The sequence below is a fragment of the Nesoenas mayeri genome, assembly GCF_963082525.1.
Source record: "Nesoenas mayeri genome assembly, chromosome: 4".
Lineage (NCBI taxonomy): Eukaryota > Metazoa > Chordata > Aves > Columbiformes > Columbidae > Nesoenas > Nesoenas mayeri.
This window is the reverse complement of record NC_137540.1, coordinates 68,852,066-68,876,075: the sequence shown is the minus strand read 5'-3', so window position 1 is coordinate 68,876,075 and position 24,010 is coordinate 68,852,066. Positions and strand designations below refer to the sequence as shown.

The following is a 24,010-nucleotide window of genomic DNA, read 5'->3' as shown; positions in this document are numbered from 1 at the left end:
AGAAAGTCCTCAAGAGCTTGGAGCCCTTTGAGATGACTTTCAAACTAACCTGGTCCAAAAGCGTAAGCATTGAAATGGGGGGTGCAAGAGGTAATTCTGAGGAAGTCACAGGAAGAAGTAAAATACATTGCAGGTGACAGACCTTTGGGCTGAAGAAAACCAGGGACAAATTGTGTCTCAGGCAAGGAAGGCTGATACCTCCACAGCCTGGCAGACAGGCTGAGAGAGTTGAGATTGTTCATTTTTAAACTAAAAAAGGGGCTAGACATGAGTAAGAAATTTTTTACACTGAGGGTGGTGAAACCCTTTCCCAGGTTGCCCAGAGAGGTGGTGGATGAACCATCCCTGGAGACATCCCAGGCCAGGCTGGACGGGGCTCTGAGCAACCTGATCTGAGTGAAGATGTCCCTGCTCATGGCAGGGGTGGCACTGGATGGGCTTTGAAGGTCCCTTCCAACCCAAACTGTTCTATGATTCTATGATTCGATGATTAGTTGTTCCATATGGACCAGGAAGGCTGGAGCCTGCTCCCTGGTGAGAGGAGGTAGAGCGTCTTCCCCTGAGAGAAGCACAAACCATGCATTGAACGGATAACATTGCAAGATGAGTCTTAAACCACACTCTGGGGCAAACAGCTATTGAGAGCCTCTCTCCCTCTTTTCTAAAAGGTAACACCAGCACATTCCTGGTTGGTTCATGTGCCAACATTGCTGTTGTCCACAAGGCTTCATTTTCAGTGCAGTTTAACAAAACTCATAATGAAGACTTCCACAGAGCACAGCGCATGATCAACAGGCCCTGGAACTTCATTTTTTCCAAGCAAACTCCTAAGATTTCATCTCATTTGAAACCTCCCAGAACAAAATCTCACTGTAAGTGAGTTACAGCTAAAGAAAGGGATGGGAGCTGCATATTTCAACAGAGTCCCTTTGGGAATAAGAGCAACAAACACAAAAATTGCCTAAGACCCTCTCATGCGGGTGGCAGAGGCCAGTGTTGTCCACGGAGAGAACATGGCCTTTGAGGAGTGGAGGTAGAGGAGGAGTACAGCAGCAACCATCCACTACATCGTGGTCCCTTTAAATCTTCTTCTCCACTTGGCAGCTCCAATTTTTCAGTGTTGCTATAGCAAATCTCCATGGCAATGACCCTGATGAGGGAAAGGGGGGATGCAGGGGGGGACACGCATGCTCAGAGTGGCTGCTGGAGCCTCGCCTGCTCGCTACAGCTGCTCCAAGGCTCTGGCACCCAGGTGAAGAGAAAGATCAGGTACTTGGCAAACTGGTCCTTCGGGGGGACCGCAAGCCTGTGGCGCGTCGCTGCAGCGATGTTGCATGTGAGTTTGGTGTCCATGTGGGTCTGTGCTCATCGTGTCTCGTTCACTTCTTTGTGGGAGGAGCGCTGGGAGTAAACTGCTGATTTTCGGTATTTCTCCTCGTTTCAGGCAAGGGGAGAAAGCTTTAATTATTGACGAGAGTGATGGCATTGCCGTCTGTCTGGAGCGCGATGCATGTGGCGGTTCTGGTCATCTCGGTGGTTGGCCTGCTGAGCGTGAGGCTTGTGGTGGCCGGCCAGGACTCTGGGAGTGTCATCCCTGCCGAAAGTACGTACCTGCGCTCTCCCTCCTGCCCTCCCGCTGCACCGCGTCCTCCTCCCTTCCCTCCATCTCACCCACCGCAGCCACGCGGATCTGGAGCTCCCTGGGGAACGTCACATTGCCTGATTAGCGAGGGAGTAACGATGAATTTGTCACATGTCAGCAAAGCACATGAAAACAGCACTTATACAGACAGCAAGCAAGCAAGGGATTAGTAGTTATTTAGGAAAAAATACTAACTGCATACTGTGATTTTCACTGGAGCTTGTTTAAATGCTCTTTGGTTGTAGGTCTTTTAGATCTCAAAAGTTTCGTTTCCAGGTTGGCCACAATACATATCACGTTCTTGCTAGTTTGGATATTATTAGAAGAAAATGTGTGTTTATTTCTGCTAGGGTGTTATACTCTGCTTATTTTAGTATTTAGCTGGAACAATAGGTCAAGTTCAACTGTCTTGTAACTACTATAGATTGACACAGGGGAAGTTGACCCAAACAATGTATTTGTAAAACATGTATAGATTTCTGAAATCCTGCTGCTATTTTGCAAATCTGAAAAATAAGTAAATATGACAGACTGGCTTGAGCACACCATGGAGCTGGACGCTCTTGAGCTGGAACCACAGCTCTGTATGAACTTCCTCTGTCATTTTGAGAAAGTCTCTACTTAAACTTTCCCAGCTCCAAAATGAGGCAACAGTTCAAAGATATTAGGGGTTGGAGTCAGTGTTCTCAAGAGTATTTTGGTGACAGCAAGTGGGAAGTAGCCACTCATTAGAAACTTACAATATACTCTGGGATTAAAAGAAAAAGAAGGTAATTGCATACAAACCTATGTATAGTTCTTAGTCACACTTACTTATTATCACTGCTATTTTTTTACATGACTACCAAAATATTTAAGACAAGACCCGGTTTAGTTACTGCATTTTATTATATATATTTTTATATAATTCCTTTACTGGTTTTCAAATACACCTATGTGCATTTGCCTCTACAGGACATAAATGTTGAATTTCTTTCTTTTTCCATTCTCTTATTTTTTTTTCTTTTTTAATTAGTCTTAAGTTTTGGGTTGCTCTAAACCAGAACTCATCTCTTATTTTATGTGCCTGTTTTCTAGACATCAATTTACTTTAGTAAGTTTCGGGACAAGTAGTCCATTTTATCTCTTCAAGGAGAAAATCATGCTTTAAAAAGTTATATGTGCCCATTGTGTGTCTGTGTTAGCAGAAGGAAGTCAACACAGTTTTGGGAAAATGTATATAGTAGCTTCTTGCTTTGCTTGTTTAGTGGAAACTGCCAGAACAGAACTTTTGGCCAGGGTCTCTGACCCCAGTCTCATGGGGTTTTCTTTTTGATATCCTCTGGCCAGGCTCCTGAGCTCTCTGAAGAGCCCTTGAGGAAGATTCCTCATCTTGTCTTACTCCTGCGTGTAAGAGTGAGGAATGAAGGGCAGGTCAGAGTGTTTCTGTAGCCCTTGTTTCCACAGAGACACGCGGCTCTATTCTGAGTAATGGAGGCTGGTAGCATTGCTACGAACGCATAACAATGTTTATGTCTGAAGCCAGGCTAGGAGGAAGACTCTCAGCTGACTGTAAATTGATTTGTGCTGCAGCAAGGACAGGGTTTTAAAGCAGCTCCTAACCAGCCACTTGTTGAACAAGTGCTGCATGGCTGCTAAGTGCTCCAGTGCTAGGGAAGTTCCTTTCCCTAGGTTTCCCATAGCAGAGACTCAGGCTTGGATTCCAGGAATTCTTCTCAAATAAATAATTTATTCACAAGATACAGTGTAGAGCAGCTCAAGCGGGGTGCCTGCAGGAGAGGGACCCTCAGCAGAAAATAAATTAGACACTTATACCCTCACAATCCAAGACCCCAGCCCCCATGCGTCATTCCGGGCTGACTGCAGAATTAGAGTCTGGGGTCTCCCCATTCTTCATTGGATCACTTCGTTTTCATCAGGTGGGCTGTCAGGCAAATTCTTGACCTTCGGTTGCTGTTTTGCACCTGCAGCTAGAAAAAATAAGTTCTTGTAATAGCCAAACCGTTCTTCTTTCAGATGCTATTCTGTTCCTTATCTCAAGGGTTGAGCTCCTTTATCTTTTAGTGTGAAGACTCCAAGGACTTTTTTACTTAAAAAAAGCAGAAAGTTCAAGGGTTCACAGCTTGCAGGAATTATGCTAAGGAAACCTACTTATGCTAAGCGAATTCTATCTAAGCAGTTTCCATCCAAGTTCTATAAGAAGCAGGATACCAAATAATTCAATAAGCTAAGGCAGTCTATTCCCTCACATCCAGGTACTTCCCTCTGGCCATCAGGGTTCTTCCTGGTAGTTAACCTGTGGAACTCCTTCCTTAAGACATTGACGATGCTAAAAGTTTGCACGGGATTGCAGAACTGACTGGGTAAATTCAAGGAAAAGGGGGCCAAAAGGACTGTTGGATACAGCAGCAGTTGCTCTAGCTCAGGAGCTGTGAGCTGCATATTCCTGAGGCCTGAGAGGGTCTCTGGGGACACATCTCTGCACACTTGCCCTTTTCTTGTGCTTTCATGATCATCCACTGTTGGCCATGGAGGTCTCATCCATAACCAGTGACCATGGATGTTCCCTGGCATAGGACATGGCTGTTCTAGTAACCAGCTAGGATGGTCCCTGTCACACTTTTGTCTGTGCAGAGAAGCCATTTGCCTATCTGTAAGACAGAGTTTACTGCTCCAGAAATGCACTGTCTCATGCCAGCTGCTCTCAAAGCTTGGGAGCGCTCCTAGACCCATTTAACATACTACAAGAAATGTAGCTCATGGGAGACAGAACACTGGGCCAGCCAGACCTTTGAAGTGTTCTAGCACAGACATTCCTGGATCTTTTACTGCTTGGTGTCAGCTCTGCTGGCTATTTCTCGTCAAGGAGTGGATTGTTCTGGGCACTGACCTATTTTGGGGGGCAGTGCTACTGCAGGACACGCACACAGCTTCCTTGTGGCTGGTGCTTAAGCCCATAATGTCAGCCCAGGCAGAATGGCGTCTGTGTGATCCAGCAAGAAAGAGGGAGCTCTAGTACACACTCTCGACAGGGATACATGATGCACATGGACCATACTAAGTGTCCTTCTGCAGGGCAGACCAGTGTGGTGCTTGATGCTTTTCTCTGTTCCAAGATGTGCAACAAGTGTGATGGGAGCGGCTGAGGGAGCTGGGGCTGTTCAGCCTGGAGAAAAGGAGGCTGAGGGGAGACCTTATTGCTGTCTGCAACTGCCTGAAAGGAGGTTGGAGCATGGAGGGGGTTGGTCTCTTCTCCCAAGTAGCAAGTGATAGGACAAGAGGAAATGGCTTCAAGTTGAGCCAGGGGAGGTTTGTTTTGGATATTAGAAAAAATTTCTTCATGGAAAGGGTTGTCAGGCACTGGAACAGGCTGCCCAGGGCAGTGGTGGAGTCACCATCCCTAGAGGTGTTTAAAAGACTTACAGGTGAGGTTCTTAGGACATGGTTTAATATTAGATTTAGGTTATGGTTGGATTTAATGATCTTAGGGGTCTCTTCCAACCGAAATGATTCTATGACTCTATAGGACTGGGACCATACCTTTAGCAGGAGCAATCTCTCATGGACCACACTGCATTAAGCCTCTGTCTCCCATCTGTTGAGAGAAATGTGTCCCTCTCGTGGGGACAATGCTCTCATGCAAGTGTGGGAGGTGCAAGAGTCACAGGAGAGACGCGTGAGAGTGAGTCAGACTTCTTGTTAGCATTGCAGAGAGCTCCTGCCCTGTGTGTGGCACGGATATCTGGCTTGGGGTACCATCCCCTGCTCTCCCCTTGGCACACTTTCTGCCAGCCGGACAGCCAGGCTCAGCTTTTTATGAATAATGCTAATTAGCGGTGATTAATCATGTGCTTATGCTTTATACACAGCACTTCGCATATGCAAAAGACTGCTTAAGTGTGAAGTGGTGTTACTAATGTTTGTGGATTATTTTCTTTAAAGTTCAGTGCAATCCACTAAAAGAAATAAAATAAGTAATTTCCCCAGCCTCCCATTCCATTTACAACCGAGATCACCCGCTGTGAAAGCCGAAATGTAGAATTTGAAGAAGAGAAGCTGGTCAGTCTGTTTTCATTAGCCAAGGTGCATTAAATGCAAAGAGTAAACACCATGTGCATGTGCAGGAAAGTAAATTAGACTTCCACAATGCTTTCAGTTCCAGTTTATCACCAAGAAGAAGCCCAGAAGCATATTTTAAGCTCTCCTCCCCCACTTCTCCCTGAACACACAAAGACACATAGAATCTTTGTGCTGACAGGACCCACTTAAAGAATTATAGCTGACTCTTGGTAATTCTCATTATGTTAATCCACAAACCTGTTAAGTCTCCCTATGAATGATAGTCTGTTCCCAGCTGTCAGTGAGGAATTAATAGCACTCTGCTGTACTTTGTTATGATGTGACTTAAGGTTTGGTTTCATGATTGCTTTAAGCTGATGTAAGCCTATGCTGTCTCTGCCCTCCTCCTCCCCATAACCTGCCCTCCTGTCCTCATTCTATTTCTTGTTCTGGCTCAAGAACTTGGGCATCCAGGATCTGATCTGGAGAAAAAGAAATCAGCGATCCAGCTGACAGAGCAACTGCTTGGTCACTCCTACTGCGAGCGAGAGAAGGTGTGGGAACACACAGCCGAGGACAGAAAGCAGGGTGGGATTGCTCCTATTGGCAATAGCATCCATTTAGATTTGTTTAAGACCTTTGTGAAAATAGACCCTTAGACATCATTACATTGGGAGAATGTCCATGTGCATCCTACTGAAAATATTGTGAGCAGGAAGAGAGATCAAGTCCAGCTAGATTGGCCAGTTTACCAGCCCAGCTCTTCGGTCTGGAAAGGAGACGCTGAGGCAGGGAGTGATGGAGAGCAGCAAAGTCATAAGTGGGACAAAGGAGGTGAATATTTAATAACTGTCTCTTCTACTGAAAAATGAGAGGCAGGAAATGAAAGCAGCAGATGTTAACTTCAGAGCAGACAGGAATGGTATTTTATTCAGTTACTGAATAGCTGAGCTGTGGAACTCATAGCCACAGGATGCTGTATGTGCCAAAAGTTTACAGGGATTCAGGAAGCAATGGGGCAAATTAACATGAAAAAAAAAAAAAAAAGGAGGGCTTATCATATGTAGAAACACCAGCCAGATTCAGGATATCCTGCAGTCTCTTGGTAGGCTAGAAGAATCACAGAATCACAGAAGGAGGGTCGAAGGGACCTCTGGAGATCATCCAGTCCAACCTACCTGCTAAAGCAGGTTCACCAGAGCAGGTCACACAGGAAGGTGTCCAGACGGGTTTGAATGTCTCCAGAGAAGGAGACCCCACAGCCTCTCTGGGCAGCCTGTTTCAGGGCTCTGGAACCCTCAGATTAAAGAGGTTTCTCCTCATATTCAGATGGAACCTCCTGTGCTTCAGTCTGTACCCGTTGCTAGAGGCTTATTCTTATCTGTTCCTTAAGCATCTGCTATTGGTTACTGCAAGAGTCTGGCTAGAATAATAGTTTAAAAGCCTGGTTAGAGCCAGGATGTGGGGAGCTCTGCTGATAAAAGTCCTCTGTAGCTACAAGCTTTCCAGGTGGTGGGTGTTGCTGCTTTAGTGAGTCCTCTCTGTGCTGTCATAAGCCAAAATGGTGCAAAAGCTGGTTGGAGGAGTGGCTGGAGCTCTCGCACTGCCTGGAGAAGGACCCTTTACCAAGGAGGAGAGCCTGGGAAACTGTATTAGAGAGTGAATACCCCCTTATGTGGTGAAACTGGCTGCATCTGCACGATGGCTTTGAAGAGCAGTGCTGTGTCAGGAGCTTCATGTGTGCTGATCCAGGACACATGGAGCTGCACAGGCCAGTGTTCTCAGTGCCACCACCTTTTTCTTGTGGAAGCTGCTTTGATGACAGGGCAGCTGCATACACAGGGGTGGCAGAAGTGAAATAAGCACTAAGGCATGGTTGTGCCTTTCCACTTGTACCTCTCTGTCCACACAGGAGCACTTGGCTGCCATAAATACCAGTGAATGATCCCACACAGCCATGACCTTCATGAGGGCCTGGGAAGGCTTCCCAGGTGGCAAGCAGTGATTGACTATGGAATTAATGACTCTCCTCAAAGATGCCTTCTCCACACTGTCAGAGCAGGAGACATTACTTTATGACCTGTAGTTTGTTTTTTTCCCAACAAGTTCTTATTTTGCTAATAGTTTAATGACAAGCAGTTCAAGGTATGCAGCCCGTCACCGAGGTGGAGCCAGGGCAGGATGCTTTCTGGGATGACCATAGCAAGGGGAAGGAGCAAGCCATGACACCAAGTGAATGATGGATTTGTTGACAGCAGACTCAGGATGCAGGTTCTTTCTAAGGGCTCTTCTCTGTGAAGTCAAAACAAGTAAATTACTGAAATACTGAAAAAAGGAGGGGGTTGAGTGTCTTTCAAATGTGCTCAGAACCATCCTGATGTTACTTCGCTCAGGCCTGGAGACAGATTTTTTGTGAGTGATGCTGTTCTTATAAATGTGAGGACTTTGCATCTCCCCATGTCCCTGGAATCCCTGGCTTGATCACTGGATCTCCCTGACATGTCATCTGCATGGAGGCTGGAGATGGAGGAGGTTGGATGGGAGCAAAACAACCTCCTGAGCAGGTCGAAACCCTAGAGGTCTGCTGAGGACCAAGAAGCACTCTGGCTGCTTCATTAACTGTGACTGAAAAAAGGGCCTGAAATCAGTGCAAGGTGAATCATAGAATCATTTCGGTCGGAAGAGACCTTCAGGATCATCAAGTCCAACCATAATCCTGGCAGAGCAGAAATGGCCAGGTCCAGAAGTGAGCCATTTTAGTTGTTGCCAGGTCCTCTTCTCCTCCTCTTCTGTGCCTTCTCCCTGCCCTGCCGCCCTCCGCACACACACTGGCACCAGCTGCACAGCCCGTGGGGCGCTTCGCGTTCCTGGCAGAGAAAAAATACAGCAGCAGGTGAAAGGAAGCAAATACAGATCTGGCTCTGTCCCTTGCCAAGCTGCTCTGTCAGAGCTCCTGTAAAAACAGACCTGCCTGTCTGGTTTCTGAACCGCTGCAAACTGCTATTTTCAGCATATCAGCTGAGAATTAACCCATGTCTGAGGACTGAGGGTTTCAATTATAAGGGGAGAGGCTGGGGGCTGAAGGCACACAGCACCGGGTAGAATCAAGCCTGGGCTGTGTTCAGAAAAGCGCACACAGCAAAAAGCTCTTGTGCTTTCTCTGGTCTTCACACATTTGCACCAGGACAGAAACAGCCTCATCCACAGGCCATCCTAACCTGGTACAAATGCAGGTGTGGGTGCCTGGTAAATCAGTTTTCTCCTGGCATTGCGAAGTCTCTGAGAATTCCCTCTCTGTGCTGTTACACTCCAGATTTCACACTGTGACAGTAATGTATTCTGTACATTTTTCCAGGTCGTCCCTGTGTTGACTGCCATGCATTTGAGTTCATGCAGAGGGCGTTGCAGGATTTAAAGAAGACGGCGTATAATCTAGACACACGGGTATGTTTTCCTATAGAAATGCTTTCACTTAGCCTTTATCTCCGAGTGTCCAGGCCTGCCTGTCTGTGTACAGCAGACATGACATCTCTGCTGACTCACTTCCATTTCAGCAAATAGGATTGTATCAAGTACAGATCATTTTTCACAGGCTGGAGAGGTTCATGAAAGATCATCTAGTCAGACTTCTTGCATAACAGGCTAAGAATTACCCCAGACGGTCTCTGCATCAAATAGAGAAGGAAAGAAGATGTATGAAGGGAGAGAAGAACAAGAAAGATTATTTACTCTTTATTTCTCAACATTGCTTCTGAGCTGTGGAATGGTCTGTGGGCAGGATCAGAAGGTGGATGGGAGAGCAAGGTGGCAGGCAGGGCTGGCAGAGAGGAAAGGGAAGCACATATATTCCTTCCTTGTGGATCGATGCTCTGTGAAAAAGGGAGAAACACATTTGCTCAGGTAGTTATCACAGCACACTGGCCATTTTGCAACTTTCCATGCTGGTCTTGTGCTGCAGTGGTCTCAATGAACACAAAATGAGGGTGTGTTAAATGCCCTAATTTTAGCAATGCATACGTATGTGGGTTCATAAATATACACAAATGCTGACGGGGGTGGGACTTACCGCAGTGGTTCCTGTGCTGTCTGAAGTTTGCAAGAGGCAGGAGGTCTCTCACCTCTAATAAAGACCCCTCCCCACCATGGACCTGTTGTCCTACCTCTCATTCCCTAATAGCTCCATTAACACTGGCAACATGACAGTAAAGGAACTTGTGGTGAGTGAAAGCAGTTCACCGCTACAACTTCCAGTTCACTTGGGTGCCCGCTCAATGCCTCTGACCAGCGTCATCTCTGTTGGTAGATGAGAAGGGCTCCTCGCTCCTCAGGTCACCCTCTGCTCAAATTGCCATTCACAGCAGAGCCAACCAAAGAGAAGGGCAATTACATTGCTTTGCCTTTTTTTTCTCATGACCTTGGGCAATCATGTAGGGCCCCCCACAATAAGGTTGGAGTGATTTCAGCTTTCTTGAGCTATCAATAGGAAACTGATTAGGACAGAACTCGGAGTGCGGTATGGGTTACATTGCAAAAGTTTCTTGTGCGCTAGCGTAACACTAAATAACTGGTAAGTGTCAGACTAGGGATAGAGGGGCTTTACCTCCAGCAACTGTGCTGGACTGTTCTGGAGCATGGCAGGCTTTCACCTCTTTGGATCAGGTTCAGCTGAAATGTTTTATACCTACGCAAGACCATGTGTAATCGCAGCTGTGTTGGTTCTTATACTGTCACCAGGCTTTACATGGAAAGTTAAAGGAGGTACTAAATTTCTGTCTAGGTTGCACTAGGAAGATTTTTTTTTTGAATGCAATAGAGGCAGCACAATTCCATAATCCCATTTACAGAGATATTCAGACATATCTGTGTTGGCTATTCTATTTGGAGGGTGGGGTGAGAAAGTAGCCCATCAGAGGGCAATGCTCCATTGTAAGAGGCGAGACAGAATAAAAAAGGGAGAAGCTGGTCCCAGGGCGCTGCAAGATAAGCTTCTGTTTCTGTAAGGACCTGGACAAACCTGAGAGGCCAAAGCACTGATTTAGGCAGCTCTCAGTATTATAGAAGAAGGGGCACAGGAACAGTGCATCACCAAACCAAGCATAACCAGTTATCTGGAACACCACTCACCCTTTGACAACTGTCAGGGTTTAATACCACTAGTAAAGAAAGGGGATATTATTGTCCATCTCTTGCAGCCTTTGGACTGAGACTCCAAAGGTCTTTCTGGAAGAGATGCTTTAGTTAAATACAAATTATTGAATGAAGCAGAGAAACTAAAGTGAAATGCAGAGGCCAGGGCCCTACAAATGGCACAGTGTGGCTTTTTATTCTCTGAAAGGTACAGCCTCCATTTCCCTACTTAACCACTGGTGCTTGGCTCATGCTGACCAGCTATAATTTCCCAAGTTTTACACACAACTTCATTTAACAACTCCTGAGTTTTGAAAGTTGTTGTTACAAGGGCAAGGACTGTTCCTATCAGGGATTTCCTAAGCCAGTGCCAACAGGGCCACAATATATTTTTGTAATTGATGCTTCTCTCTCATAGCCTTTCAGTTTACAATTGAGTGCTCCCAGAGCTGCTCTTCCTGCCTGTAAATAGTTGTGAGTGACGCCTAGGCAGGGTTTGTGGTAACAGTGACAGCTTGTTGGCATTACGGTGAAATCCAGTAAGTCTGTTTGATGTTAAGATGATTCTATGATTTCTACTGGGCTCCCAACAATGAGAGCATTCAGTCATCCAGGATTGCATTGTACAAGTGAGGAGCAGTGTTTAATAACACCTGCCATTGCACTAAGCCGGTAAGTGGAAGCAGGCAAGGAAAGTGAACAAGTCGTCTTTAATGCAAAGCTTGATGTCAGAAGTTCAAGTTGAAATGCATAGCGGGCTGTGGAGGGGAAGGAAAAGCAGTTCTGCAACAGGCTCTGCATGCAAAACTTGGAGTCTGAGAACAAGGAGTGAGCTGTAGAGAGTGGGAGCTTGGGGGGACAGAGGAGCTGCTGGCCAAGCAAGGCAGAGCCTCATGGAGCAGGTCCCCAGGCTACTCCTTTGGAAACTCCATGTCTTTGTTAATTAGCCCTTTGCTGTTTCTATAATAATTGTCATGAGGAACACCAGCATGCTGAACATCAAAACTTTTAGATAATTTGTTAACAAGTGATTTTCAGCATGTAATGATTTTTTTTTCCAGTGCAGATAAGACACGTGTTCAGGGTGAATTTAAGCCTCGTAACTATTTTTTCCCCTCAAGAAACTCTTCAAAGCCAGTCTACAAGCTACTTAAGGGATCACAGACCACAGGGTGAAAACCACACAATATGCTCAGGAAGATATTTCTTCTCAGTCACAATTGCACTTGCTAATGTGAGTTGCTTGCACCGACGATTTTATTTTGAGTCTTGCAAGATACTCAGCTTCTGAAATGATAGCTCATTTGAGAAATTCAGCCTTTGTTTCTCAAAGAGTGAGACTAGGACCCACAAAAGATCTGTCACTTGATTACAATTAAATAAATGATGCTTAAATATCTTTGAGGCTCCAAAGTTAGGTTTTTTTTCCTGGATACAGAGAAAAAAAGCTTGGAAATGCTTTTCCACTAAGACACTCCAAGAACAAGAGAAGTAATTTTAAATTACATATATAGAAAATGTTTATTAAGCTTTTGGTGAAGCTCTGGGGGCATGGCTCCAAATGGAGCTGATAATAGGGCAGCTGTCTGTAAATTGATTCAGGTTAAGAAAGGAGCCACAAACTCAAGTCCAGATCTGACCTGAAAGATTAATGAGTTTCAGACAACAAGGTTAGACTGACAGCTGGATTGAACCCAGAGTTACTCTAGAGAGCCAGCAGTGTAACTGAGAACACAACTGACTCCTCCGCACATGCTATCTGGTGCAATTAAATTATACAGTCCTGAAGACATTGTCAACAGGAAACCATCAATCACTGAGAAGGAATCAAGAGCAGTGCAGTTGAAAGGGCAATTTTTCTCAGCATTTATAAGGGATGCTTTAATAATTTTGACAGATTACTCCCTAGAAGTTAACTATGAAAATGAAAACATTTAAACTATAAAAATACTCTCCATGCGTCGTGGTTCTGAATACACTTATTTCAGCACTTTTTCCGGGTGAAAACCAGCACTAATAACTATGATTTTTGACTCAGCAAAGTACCTTGACTACAGTTATGCAGAGGGATTGGGTCTAATCAATTATATACTCTTTTAAAGTGTTGCATTTATTTTTTTCCCCAGACAGAAACCCTCCTCTTGAGAGCGGAAAAGAGAGGCCTATGTGATTGCTTTCGCGCAATACACTGATATGAGCACTGGGATTTGGCCAATGGACATTTATTAATTTTTAAAATGCTGTTCATTAAATTGCAGGAAGATACAGAGTGCAAGTTGTGCCACATTGCAAGGAGAACGATTTTTATCCAAACAGGTACAGCTCAGTTAGATCATTTATGCTTTGATCTGTTTTATCCTTACTGTATGTGATATTGCATCTGCTGAAATGTCAACAGAAGAAACAGTGCCAAAGTCTCGCTCATGGATTTTATGCAAGGATAGCATCTCGCTTTTTGGGTATTTTAAGCCAAAAATTGTCCTTGGACTCTCAGGTCAACACCTCAGCACATGGGAATTGCCATCATAGATCTGTAAAAGTCAGTAGAGTCAAATTCTCTAATATATTTATGGTAGAATGTATCCCCAACATGAAAAGGAAGCTACTTTGCAATGATGCATAGCTAAACATTTACAAACAAGCAGTCATGGCTTTATATAGAAATTAATAGTTGTCACTGACTGCTTGGCAGTCCAAGGAAGGTATTTGTTCCCGATTGTATCAATAGTTCAGTGCATAGCAAACACAGCAATCTGTATTATAATTTTAATTTCTTCAGAGCCACACAGTAGCTATGATCTTTTTGGAGAGATTTATTAAGTATCTAATGTGATCAGTAACATTTGTAATCACATGAATACTGCCTGGCAATCGAACTGATTGCCTCTGCCAAAATCTTCCGGAGAAGTGTCTTTCATTAAGCAAATCACATACTGGATTGAGCCACTCAAACTGGCCCCTACAGAGAGTTTGGCAGAGCGCCTATGGAATGCCTGTGAGCCCAGGAGTCTCCTGCAAACTGAATTTTGAGAAATAATTAAATTCTCCCAAAATGGGCCATAGCTCTTGCATGGACTTTACACTCCGTAGCAGTGGGTTAGAGTGCTGCTATTAATATTCCTGCTGCAGTCAGTGTGAGACAGGAGAGAGCAAAACAATTTAAGCAGTGTTGTAGTAGTAGTAGTAGACAAGGTTGTGCCTTGTTACTCTTTGAAAAAGAACAGCAGATCCTTTCTCACTGTTTTCCTTTTTTCCTTTGTTTTGGGGAGGAGAGCAGAAAATGACCCCAGTGGAATGTTCTTGTTGATAATAACAGATTTTTCACAGGGCTTAAAATATCATCCACAAAGTATAATAAACAGAGATTTGTAAATCAACTAGAGCATCTAGCTCTGTATAGGCTAGAAACTTTTATACAAATAAGAGCAAGGGAGCAGTATCAACAGCAGTGGTTTACAAATTTGACCAATTCTTATTAATATTTCTGTCTGCCCATAAGTGGCTGATATTTTGCTGTCAGGCTGCTCAGTAAGTTATGATGGTAGTGATCTGTGCGTTTCCAAACTGCTTCTGTCCCCACTGCCAAGTGACTATTTTGTGTGCAGTCACACTTGGTAACAGAAAGGAGCATATTACCATATAATCTGCCAAAGTTTTCTGAAAGGTATGTGGTTCTCAGCAAGGAAAACCTTCCTTGCACCTGCATTTCAAGTAGGAAATTCAATTTGTCCTTTGTAGTACTCTAGAAAAACCCTTTACAGGTCACAAGGATCTCGTTTGTATAAAAGAGAAGCAGCATGACGCAGCAACACTTTGCTCCCAGTAGCATTTCACTCCACTGTAGCACTGATTAATGACCCATGGGAAGCAACAGAGCTTCTTATCATAGACAACATTTTATTGGACAGATAAAACAATAGTTTTAATACAATTCCTTTGCAAAATACCAAGCTTAGGTTACTTTACTTCCACCTAGATTTCAACCAAAGTAATACACAGATTTCGAGTTGACTTTTTGCAGGAGGTGGAGCTCCAGCACTGAGCAGGTGAATTTTCCAGCACAGCTCAGTTTTCCGGGGGCAGCGTGTATATAGTTTTCTCTTGCTATTATGCATGATTATTCTGCTGGTACCTTAAAGAATCTTGCAAAGTCCTGTTAGCAAGCACTGGGGTTTTTTTTGGCTGTGTTTTTATTTAGAAAAAGGTTTGCTCATAGATGAGTTTTAATATATGCAGCTTGTTACAATAAAAAGGTGGAATGAATGACAAGTGGATGTTCTCTGACTCCCAAAGAGATCAGAGTGACACTGCAACTTTACAGTTGTAATGGCAGTGATTATTCTGTATGTATTCTTCTTTGTCTATAGTACAATACAATAAAAAGGCAAGATGCATTACAGTATTTGGTGTGCTTTGTTACTGATTTGAAAGATGATAGTGCTTATGTATTAAGAAATATCTCATCTTTAATTAGGTGGGAAAAACACAGAGGAAAAGTGCTATTTTGAATACAACAATAAAGAAATCTTGTATTTGGCCTAAATGTATTAATGTATTCTTATTTGCTGAAATGTAAAATCAAATTCACTCTTATTTGAAATTAAAAGTACTGTTCTTATTTTTCTGAGCTGTCTTAAGGACCCCATACTCTGTATTTGGTGCTTGTGATAAAGATCATTATAACTGCTGGATGGCATGAAGAAAAAAATCCAGCTAGATAGTTTTAATTTATTATTGCTCATGAAGTTAATTTAAATTCAGAACCCCCTTGAGTCTCCACTTACTTGATGAAACTCTGTATTTTACAGAAAGATTTAATTGCAGGAGGCCTTAGAGCAGAACGTCTCTTTTCCCACACTATACTCCCAGCACTGCTTTGCTCCGGAGCCAAGGCGCTTCTCATGGCCTTTGGAAACCAAGCTGTGTCTTCTTTTGGAGCAGAACTGCTGCAGGTAGCCTTCGGCTCATGGCATTTGTGCACAAGGTGAGGCACAAGTTGGGGGCTGGAAAGATGCCCAGACAAGTCCTCCCTATAAGAGGAATGGTGTAATCATGTTAGTGTGGTGCTATCTCTGGGTAGGTAAGATGATGGATAAATCCTGCTAATGATCTCCACATCTCCAGAGCTTCTCATACCAGAGCTAATGCCTTCTTTTGGTGTAACTCTCTGTTTATTCTAATCTAGTAATTTTGAGCTGAGTCTCAGGACAACTCTACGAAGATGTGTCTGGATTTCATTCTGAAAAATGGGAGCACAATTTATCTTGCTTGTAATTAAGATTCCTGCTGGTAACATCAAAGCTAAGTAGTATTACTGCTATCTGAGTGGCTAGTGTATGGGCTGGCATTCCTTGCCCATATTTTTGCGTGGAATACTCTGAAAGCCCCACGGAACACCCTCTCCAGATGGAAATCTTGTATTTAGAAATGAGTTATATATCTTTGTACTCAAAACTAGTCTGTAGGTAACTCCCAGGTGATCTGAGCATCCAACATACATTCCTCATTTTCTAAGCAATCGTTATAAAGTGTGCAGGCAGTTCCCTTAAGAGCAGCTACATGGTTTCTGCGCCACATCCTTCACCTTCCCCAGGCTGGTACCCAGGGACAAGACCTCATCCCGTGGAGGGGCTGCTGCCGGCTGCTTGTCTGCTCCCAGAAGACTGATCTCACATTGCTGAGAGAAAGCACTTGCTGTGCTGAAGGAGGATAACAGGAGTTCCAGTTCAGTTCAAAGGTAATTTAAAATAAGAGAGGCTCTGGGGCTGTTGTGCCTTTCCTGAGGCAGAGTAGCACAAAGGATGTTTTTTTCTTTGGGGCTGGCACAAGGCAGCAAGTTTTCCTCTCTTGGCAGATGGGGAAGAAGACCCCCTTGCCTAAAACAACGTTCTGCTTAGTCCTTGCCTGGCCAGAACTCTGAAAGAAAGCAAAGGGGAGCAAGTGTGGAGGGAAATCAGCCTTCTGCAGCCTGGCTGATTCCTGGCAAATCACTGCTCCTGACGGAGAAACCAGAGCGGCTGCCTCCTAAGGATTTATGTGCTGTGCATGGCAAGAGGAGGCTGCAATCATTCTGAATGAGGGCAGTGCTGCAGACAAAGCCAGCACAGCGGTATCAGGGACAGGATTTGAAATGGGAAGCACAGAGATGTTGTACACCCTGTTGCAAAAGAAGGGATTATTTTCACCCCTCTCATCACACGTGGTGTATGAATTTTCCAAGCTCTCCAGAACCCACCTTTGAGAGCTGAGCAATGACATGCAGACAGAAGAGGTGGTTGTGAATAACTCACGCTCCTCAGCTGGAGCTGTGCACAACAAGGAAAGTCTCAGGGAGGCTTTGTGCTGTGCTTGTTCCTAAAGGAAATATGGAAGAGCTGGAAGCATCTTTTGCAAACTTTTACCTGCCAATTTGAAAATTAAGAGGAAACTAATTTGCAGGTGCTTTTACTAGTGAAGGAAAAAGGCAGAACTCACTTAAAGAGTGCTCTTGGCAGCAGAAGTTAAATAGAGGTAGAAGACTAGTATCAATTGCAAATACATATACGTATGTATAATATGTATATATGTATAAAATATTTAGCCTCATTTTTGCTCCAGTGAACATTTTGAATGAATAATTTCTGACAGCAATGGATGAGGCAGGTCTGTCTGCTAAACTTCTGAAAAGACAATGTGATTTTCCAACTTCTGATTCTGGCTCTGCCTTGACCAGGCCTGGAGGCTCTGTTCAGAACATGTACTCAGTGACTCTGCATCTCCACATGGGCAAAGGAAAGAAAGAATTTTCTGCCCATATGCTCAAGGTGATTTGTTGCCTGCTGGAGAATAATAAGACACTAGAAGCGCCTTTGGTCTAGCTCAATATGGACAAGCTTATGCGCTTATGTTATGTTCCCTATGCATATGGCTAGAAAAGAAATTGAAGTTATTAACTTCCTTCCCTGAACTCCAGAGGGGAGGAATGAGAAATACAAGGAGGCTGTTAGAAAACCACTTCATCATTCTCATCATTCTTGAGGAGACTGAAGCACATGGTAAACTCCACAAGAGCCCACGTACCTCAAACTGGTCTCACCTGCTCCATCCCCAAGCTGGGTTGCAAAGGGGAAACAACTGGATTCCTGGAATATGTAGTTCCACTTGGCCATTGGGCTGAAAGATGGTGGAGAGGAAAAACAAAAGGACCAGTTGCAACACAGAGCAGTCATCTATGACAGAGTTTTATACAGGGAGGAAGCCCGAGTATCTGCTTGCTTTGTCTTTGTGTAAACACAGCCCTGTCCCTTATAGGTAAAAAAACATTAACATTGACAATGTTCATTAATGTCTATTAATGTCTATTATTAAAGCTTCAGTTTGCTACATCCATCATTATATTTTCCATGCTATAGCTCTTTGCAGAAAAGTCTCCAGTAAATGATGGACCTTTTGTTCAGCCTGGCTTGTTTGAATGCATTCTTTGAACTCCATATATTTCTGTTCATGCTAAAACCATCACCAGAGCTGTTTTTTCAACACTGTGGGACAAATTCTACCCTTATATGCCCACGTGGGATTCTTCATGAACTCACTGGAAACCACAAGAGGTGACTCAGGCCTGTTTCGCACTATCACGGTGCTTTGTTTACTCCGTGTGTGCATAAAATAACTGACTTTGGATTTCCCAGAATTCCCTTACTGTATTGTAAAGGTTCTCCTGGGGAGAGCAAAGCCCCTGTGCCATGTCTCTAGAAATACAGAACAGGGGATTAGGCTAAATAAATTTGATCCTATAAATTGTGTTTCTCAAGCTTATCACAAGTTAGCTTCAAAATGAAATGTTATCCATAGTTTAAGTACTGACCATGCGAAATAACAAACAGGAGCCTAATGTTTCTGTAGTGGTGCAGAAGGTACTTCATCATCTTAAAAGCATTAAGGTACTAAAGACAGATGGTGTCTGCAGCACCAAATACTGAAAGAACTGTTTTTTTCTAACTGTTAATACGCCAACCTGCTTTTACTAGCCTGTGTGTTATAGATGGGGACAGAATGATGCTTCTCAAGAGGAGGGATTCTCTTTACATCAGATTTCATTCCATATAAATAGATGGAAAACATGAGATTAAACTGTGCATCTACACATTTTTTTGAAAGACACAATAATGCTGTTATAACAAATCTGTCTTCTCTGACATTTAATTCATTTTCTTTTTATTTGCTTCAGAAGCTGTACCTGGATCTCACTACTCAGGTGTGCGTGGGAGTTGAATGTAAAGGATGTAAAGCTCCTCAGTAGCAGCTAAGTATAGTATCAGCCTGAAGAATAATTTGGAAATCAGGAATTCTTGAGCTGTGATACAGCTTTGCCACTCAGGTGCTTTGGGGTACAGGCCGTGTTTCCTTTCCCATCTCTGGCCTCCAAAGTCATCACTGGAGAAATACTCTTTTTATAAGAAGAATGCAGACCACCACATCTCACTCGTGGATGTATTAAAAACAAGTCATTTATATATGAAAATAGCAAAATCCTCAAGTTACAATTGTTTTAAGGTGAAATCTGTAGACATCACAGCTCTGTGTGACTTCTAGTATCAAAGATACAAATATTTACTGCCTGTCAAACTATTACCTGTTTAACATTTGGAAAATTTATACAGGAAATAAAGAGGTGCGTGTTATACATTTAAGTCATTTCATAAAATCACTGACTTCCTTACTTGGAAAGTAATGAAAAAAACTTTATTTCAAATTCTGGTCCACATTTCTAATTCATCTGCCTGAATTATGCTTCTTATATTTCCTTACCCTGGATAACCACATGAGTAAATTTCAATACCAAGATGGGCAACAGCAAGGAAATACCAAAGTTATTCCATGAACATTCACAAAGGAGGACTAAGAAGGTTATAAATTTCTGTTCAAAGACTAGTTTAATGTGTGACTTGCAAGACCCATCATAACATGACCTTCTTTATCTAAATAGATGGCTGTATATTGCCTACAACAGAAAAGTTCTGCATGCCAAATAATGTGTTGAATAATTGTGATTTTGAATTTGTGAAAAAATTCTGAAGAATAGATTGTAGGGACTCCAGAATGCTTCAAACAAACAAAAAACCCCACACAAACAAGGTGAAGTTGCAAAATCTAAAACCTTCTTCATTCCAAATAACTAGCTGTTTCCCATATATACAGTTATATAACAGAAGAAGCAAACAAACAAACAACCCTGTGATGGAGTTTGTCTCATTTAAACATTTGTTGAGAGGATCTGGACCTGGAAGTGAATGAAGGCCCTCAATGGATTTAATGATTACTGCACTTTTGCCTGCTCTCTAAGAACAAGTGCAAACATGCAGTACTTGAGAAAAATCAAACTAATAGCTAAAGGCTGGGAAAACAAAAAGCTTGGGGAAAAAGGCATTTAGCTGCTTTCCATTTGACATGAGATCTGTTTATACCATGTTCATTTGAAATTTTCTTTATATATGGCATGTGAGCATGTTTAGTTACCATTTAGACCTGCGGTTTATTAATGGAAGGCCACCGGATACCTCATATACATCAGGCCAGGAGCTTTATAATCAAATTCATAGCCTGGAATTAGCAAATGTGAAGATTTCTAGATGATCCTGACAAAGAGCTCTTGCACCCAAAGCCCAGGAGGACAAGCCACCAGCACCATGCTCGGGGAACCCAGTGACATTGCTGCTTGTCATCCTTGCTGGGGAGGAGTTAAGAAACACCCAGAAACCAAAATCTCAGTTTAGTGTTTGATACCAACTGTGTTCTGCACCTTTGATACACTGAAAGATGCCTGAGATTTGGCGTGGCCTAGAAGTTTCCTAAAGCACTAGAGTATTTGCATGTGTGGCGCCATTTTGCCTGCCCTAGACCAGGCGCCATTTTGTTTGCCCTCAGAATGGCTCCTGCGAAGGGGTGAGCAAAATGTCCACAGGCGAGCAGAGTCTCAGGGCAGAGGACAGCCCTGTTGTCACCACACTGAGGGACTGGCCTTCCGCACCAGAGAATAAGGTTAGTGGCATTGGTGAAAGCCTTTATTTCTTCCTCAGGGCATGAAGACACTCGCTCAGGGGCACTGACCCACGAGGAACATCTGGGAGCAGGGGCTCAAAATGGCGGATGTTTGTCACCAGCCATTTTCCTGGACATGTCGCTTCCCCAGTGCTCAGCAGGCTGTTCCTGTGCACTAGACCTGCCCTTGGGCCCATTCTTCATAAAGTGAATGCAAAGCCCGAGCAGAAAGGAGTTGTACTTACCTTAAGATACAGAAAGAATCCAACTATCGTGCCTATCTCTGTTGGCTCTGTGAGCCAACTCCAGTGTGTTAATGGGACCAAAGCACATCCAGACTTCATATTCTGTGGGAATAGAGACCTCCAGTTGCTTTTTGCCTGGAGTACTTGGGTTTGGCCCCTTAGGAAGGGCATTTCCCTGGCCTGAGCTGGCTTCCAGCAGCCTTTGATAAAACCCCAGCATTGTAGTATTTGACAGTAATTGCTCCAAGCCAGCCCTTCATCTAGAGACAGTCATATTGCAGAATTTGGGACGATTCCATTGTAATGATGCTGTATTGTTTGTTTGCAAGGAAAGAACAGACCTAAAATGCACTTTACTACTATATTATCTCAATTGCATGACTGTGATTAACTCACATGGGAACCACCACATTACAACCCTGCTGTCAGTCACAAAATCTGTCACACTATTTGTGCTGCCAAATCCAGGGGCCCAGAATCAAAAGCACTGTAGAAGAAATAATGGAATTTTTATGAAAAGCACAAGATTAAATTAATACATCCATTTTGATTCTCTTAATTTAGTGCCAGTTTTCAAACTTTAAGTCACACTAGCTAGAAATTACAGCAGGAAATAGTGCAGAAGTTGTATTAAATCTGAAAAGCTGGTAATTGCAGAGAGCTGAATTTTATGATGCATTGTCTTTGGTTTTTACAGTAGACAGAGTATGAAGAGTCCTGCAGTCTGTAGTCAAAGAACTCCATCGACTTTCTCAGAGTTCAGTTACTGATTAATTTAATCCAATGAACCAGAGAAAGGTTGCTTCCACATTGTGTCATTCATTATGTTTTGTTGTAGACTTGGATGCATTTTGTTGAATTGCCTTTTGTTGTGCCTCATAAAGCAAAAGCAGATACGAGGTTTGCACACACAGATGGCTTCTCAAATGTTTCCTGAGGAAGTGATTGTGGAGCCCAAGGGACTTTAGGTGTGATATTAGAATCAATTCAGCTTTGAGATGCTTTAAGAAGGCTTGCTTGAAAGACAGGACAGGATAGCTGTGCATGGGATGCTGATGAACAAAGGTAGAGAGATTAGATAGATGAACTGGATGGAACAGTGAGCCAAGATACAATGCTCCAGATCTAATCTCTAGATGTGCTTTCTGTAACAGCTGTTTCAGTTCTGCACATCCCAGAAGTCAATATGTGCCTTCAGAGTATGAACAATAAATCTTGCAAGGTGCTACAATAGCAGCTTGCTTAAAACAACATACAGCCAGGCTTAACAGCTTTGCAAAATTGGACCTTGCGGGCTCAGTTCTCTTTGGGATTCATCATTTAGTGAGTTTTCCTCTCTATTCGATGGTGCCATTATTCAAGCCATGACAGTTTTTTCCATTATGTGTCCATGTGTTTGGAACTGCTGAAAAAAAAGCTCCGCTCCAGATGGAAACGTAGTGTGCAAACTACCCAAATGCTGTTTTTACAAGCAGCATTTCAAGAACAATTGTTTGGGACTTTACAATATGGGCACTAACAGGAACAGGAAAGGAGGTTTGAATGTGGCTTCCCACAGCTTTTTCCCACTTAAAGACAGTGTTGGGGGACACTTCATTTTATGCTGTCACTGACTGCACGGTTGGATCAGCTGAAGTCACACAACAGCTCCAGTGGCTCATCCTTCATGGGGTGTCCCTCAGAACAAGAGCCAGAAGAACACAAAGGGTGGGTTGACTCTCATGTGCAGTGAGCTGGGAACCCCAGCAGGACTGTTTTAGGTATTTAGCACCATCTGCTTGTGGCTTAGATGTTTTGATATGGACAGACCCCTGTAGCTTGTCCTTCAGGCCCCACTGAAAAGTGTGATGCTTTGGATTGGAAAGTTGAAAGGAAACAGAAAGATTCAAGCCCATTCCTGTGGCGATTAGGAACGACACATACCGGGACGCAGACAGAAATTCACGCAGAGGCAGAGATCTTGTACAGGAAGGAGCGCAGAGCCTGGCCAAGCTGAGAGCTGACCTAGGCCTAGGCTGCCTTCTTTATTCACCATTTACAATTTATAGGATTTACAGGTACAGTCCTGGACTAAGATGTTTACAAAAAGGTGCTTTTCCACTGATTATTATTAAGAACACACTAAACTCATGTGATGTTTGTCTCACTTGTTTTTCCACTCATTCACAGACCAGGCCCAAGGACATTCACACATCGCATGCACTTGGGGGCGGTCATCCGGCCCGAGATACCATTCTCACGAGTCTGGGCTATAACTTTTACAATTATGAGAAATGTACTTCAAAGTAATCTGTCCAAGGCCCTTTGTATATTATTATGTTAGTATTATGTCTTTGACTGTCCAGATGGTCATGTTAGTATTGATCTTCCTTTATCATCCAGGTGGCTAGAACCGCACATCTTGCTTTCCCACATCTTACTTTCCAACACATTCCTTGGGGACAGTTCGTTAAAAAAAAAAAAAAAAAAAGAAAAGAAAAGAAAAGCAGATTTGGAGCCCCAACTTGGAAAAATTTTGGGGTGAAGCATTTAAAGATGAATTTTAAGAAGTAAGGAAATAAGCAGATTCTACTATGATCATTAGCCCAGGTTTCTCCATCAGGACTGTATGAGGAAGCATGAAGGGCCAGGTGTTCAAGCTGACTCCCGTCAAACTGGGCATGTGGTGCTGGAAACTGAGGCTGGGAAAGTTGTGGTGAGGAGCTAAACAAGCCAGCGGCTGGCCCAGTCTGCAGATTTGGTAGATGGAAGGGATATTCCTTAGGGTATCCTTAAAAGGGTCTGGTTCTAGGACACTGAAAAGATCACGGATGAGGAAAAAAGGGTCCAAACAGATCGCAATTCAATTTAAGCTGTGCTAAGCTGATACATTTTCTTGGAAAACAGGTGCTCTTTATATTATTGCAAATTAAAATGCTGA

General features: G+C 43.4%; 1 protein-coding gene across 1 annotated transcript; it reads left to right on the top strand.

The window, feature by feature from the left end:
- Positions 1–1,138: 1,138 nt before the first annotated feature.
- On the top strand, positions 1,139–13,020 carry NICOL1 (NELL2 interacting cell ontogeny regulator 1; the record flags this gene model as incomplete). Its single annotated transcript, XM_080344339.1, is given in 5 exon segments — positions 1,139–1,269; positions 1,445–1,463; positions 1,465–1,603; positions 9,057–9,145; positions 12,955–13,020. Coding segments are annotated over 5 exon segments (444 nt in total).
- Between the last annotated feature and the right edge of the window lie 10,990 nt (positions 13,021–24,010).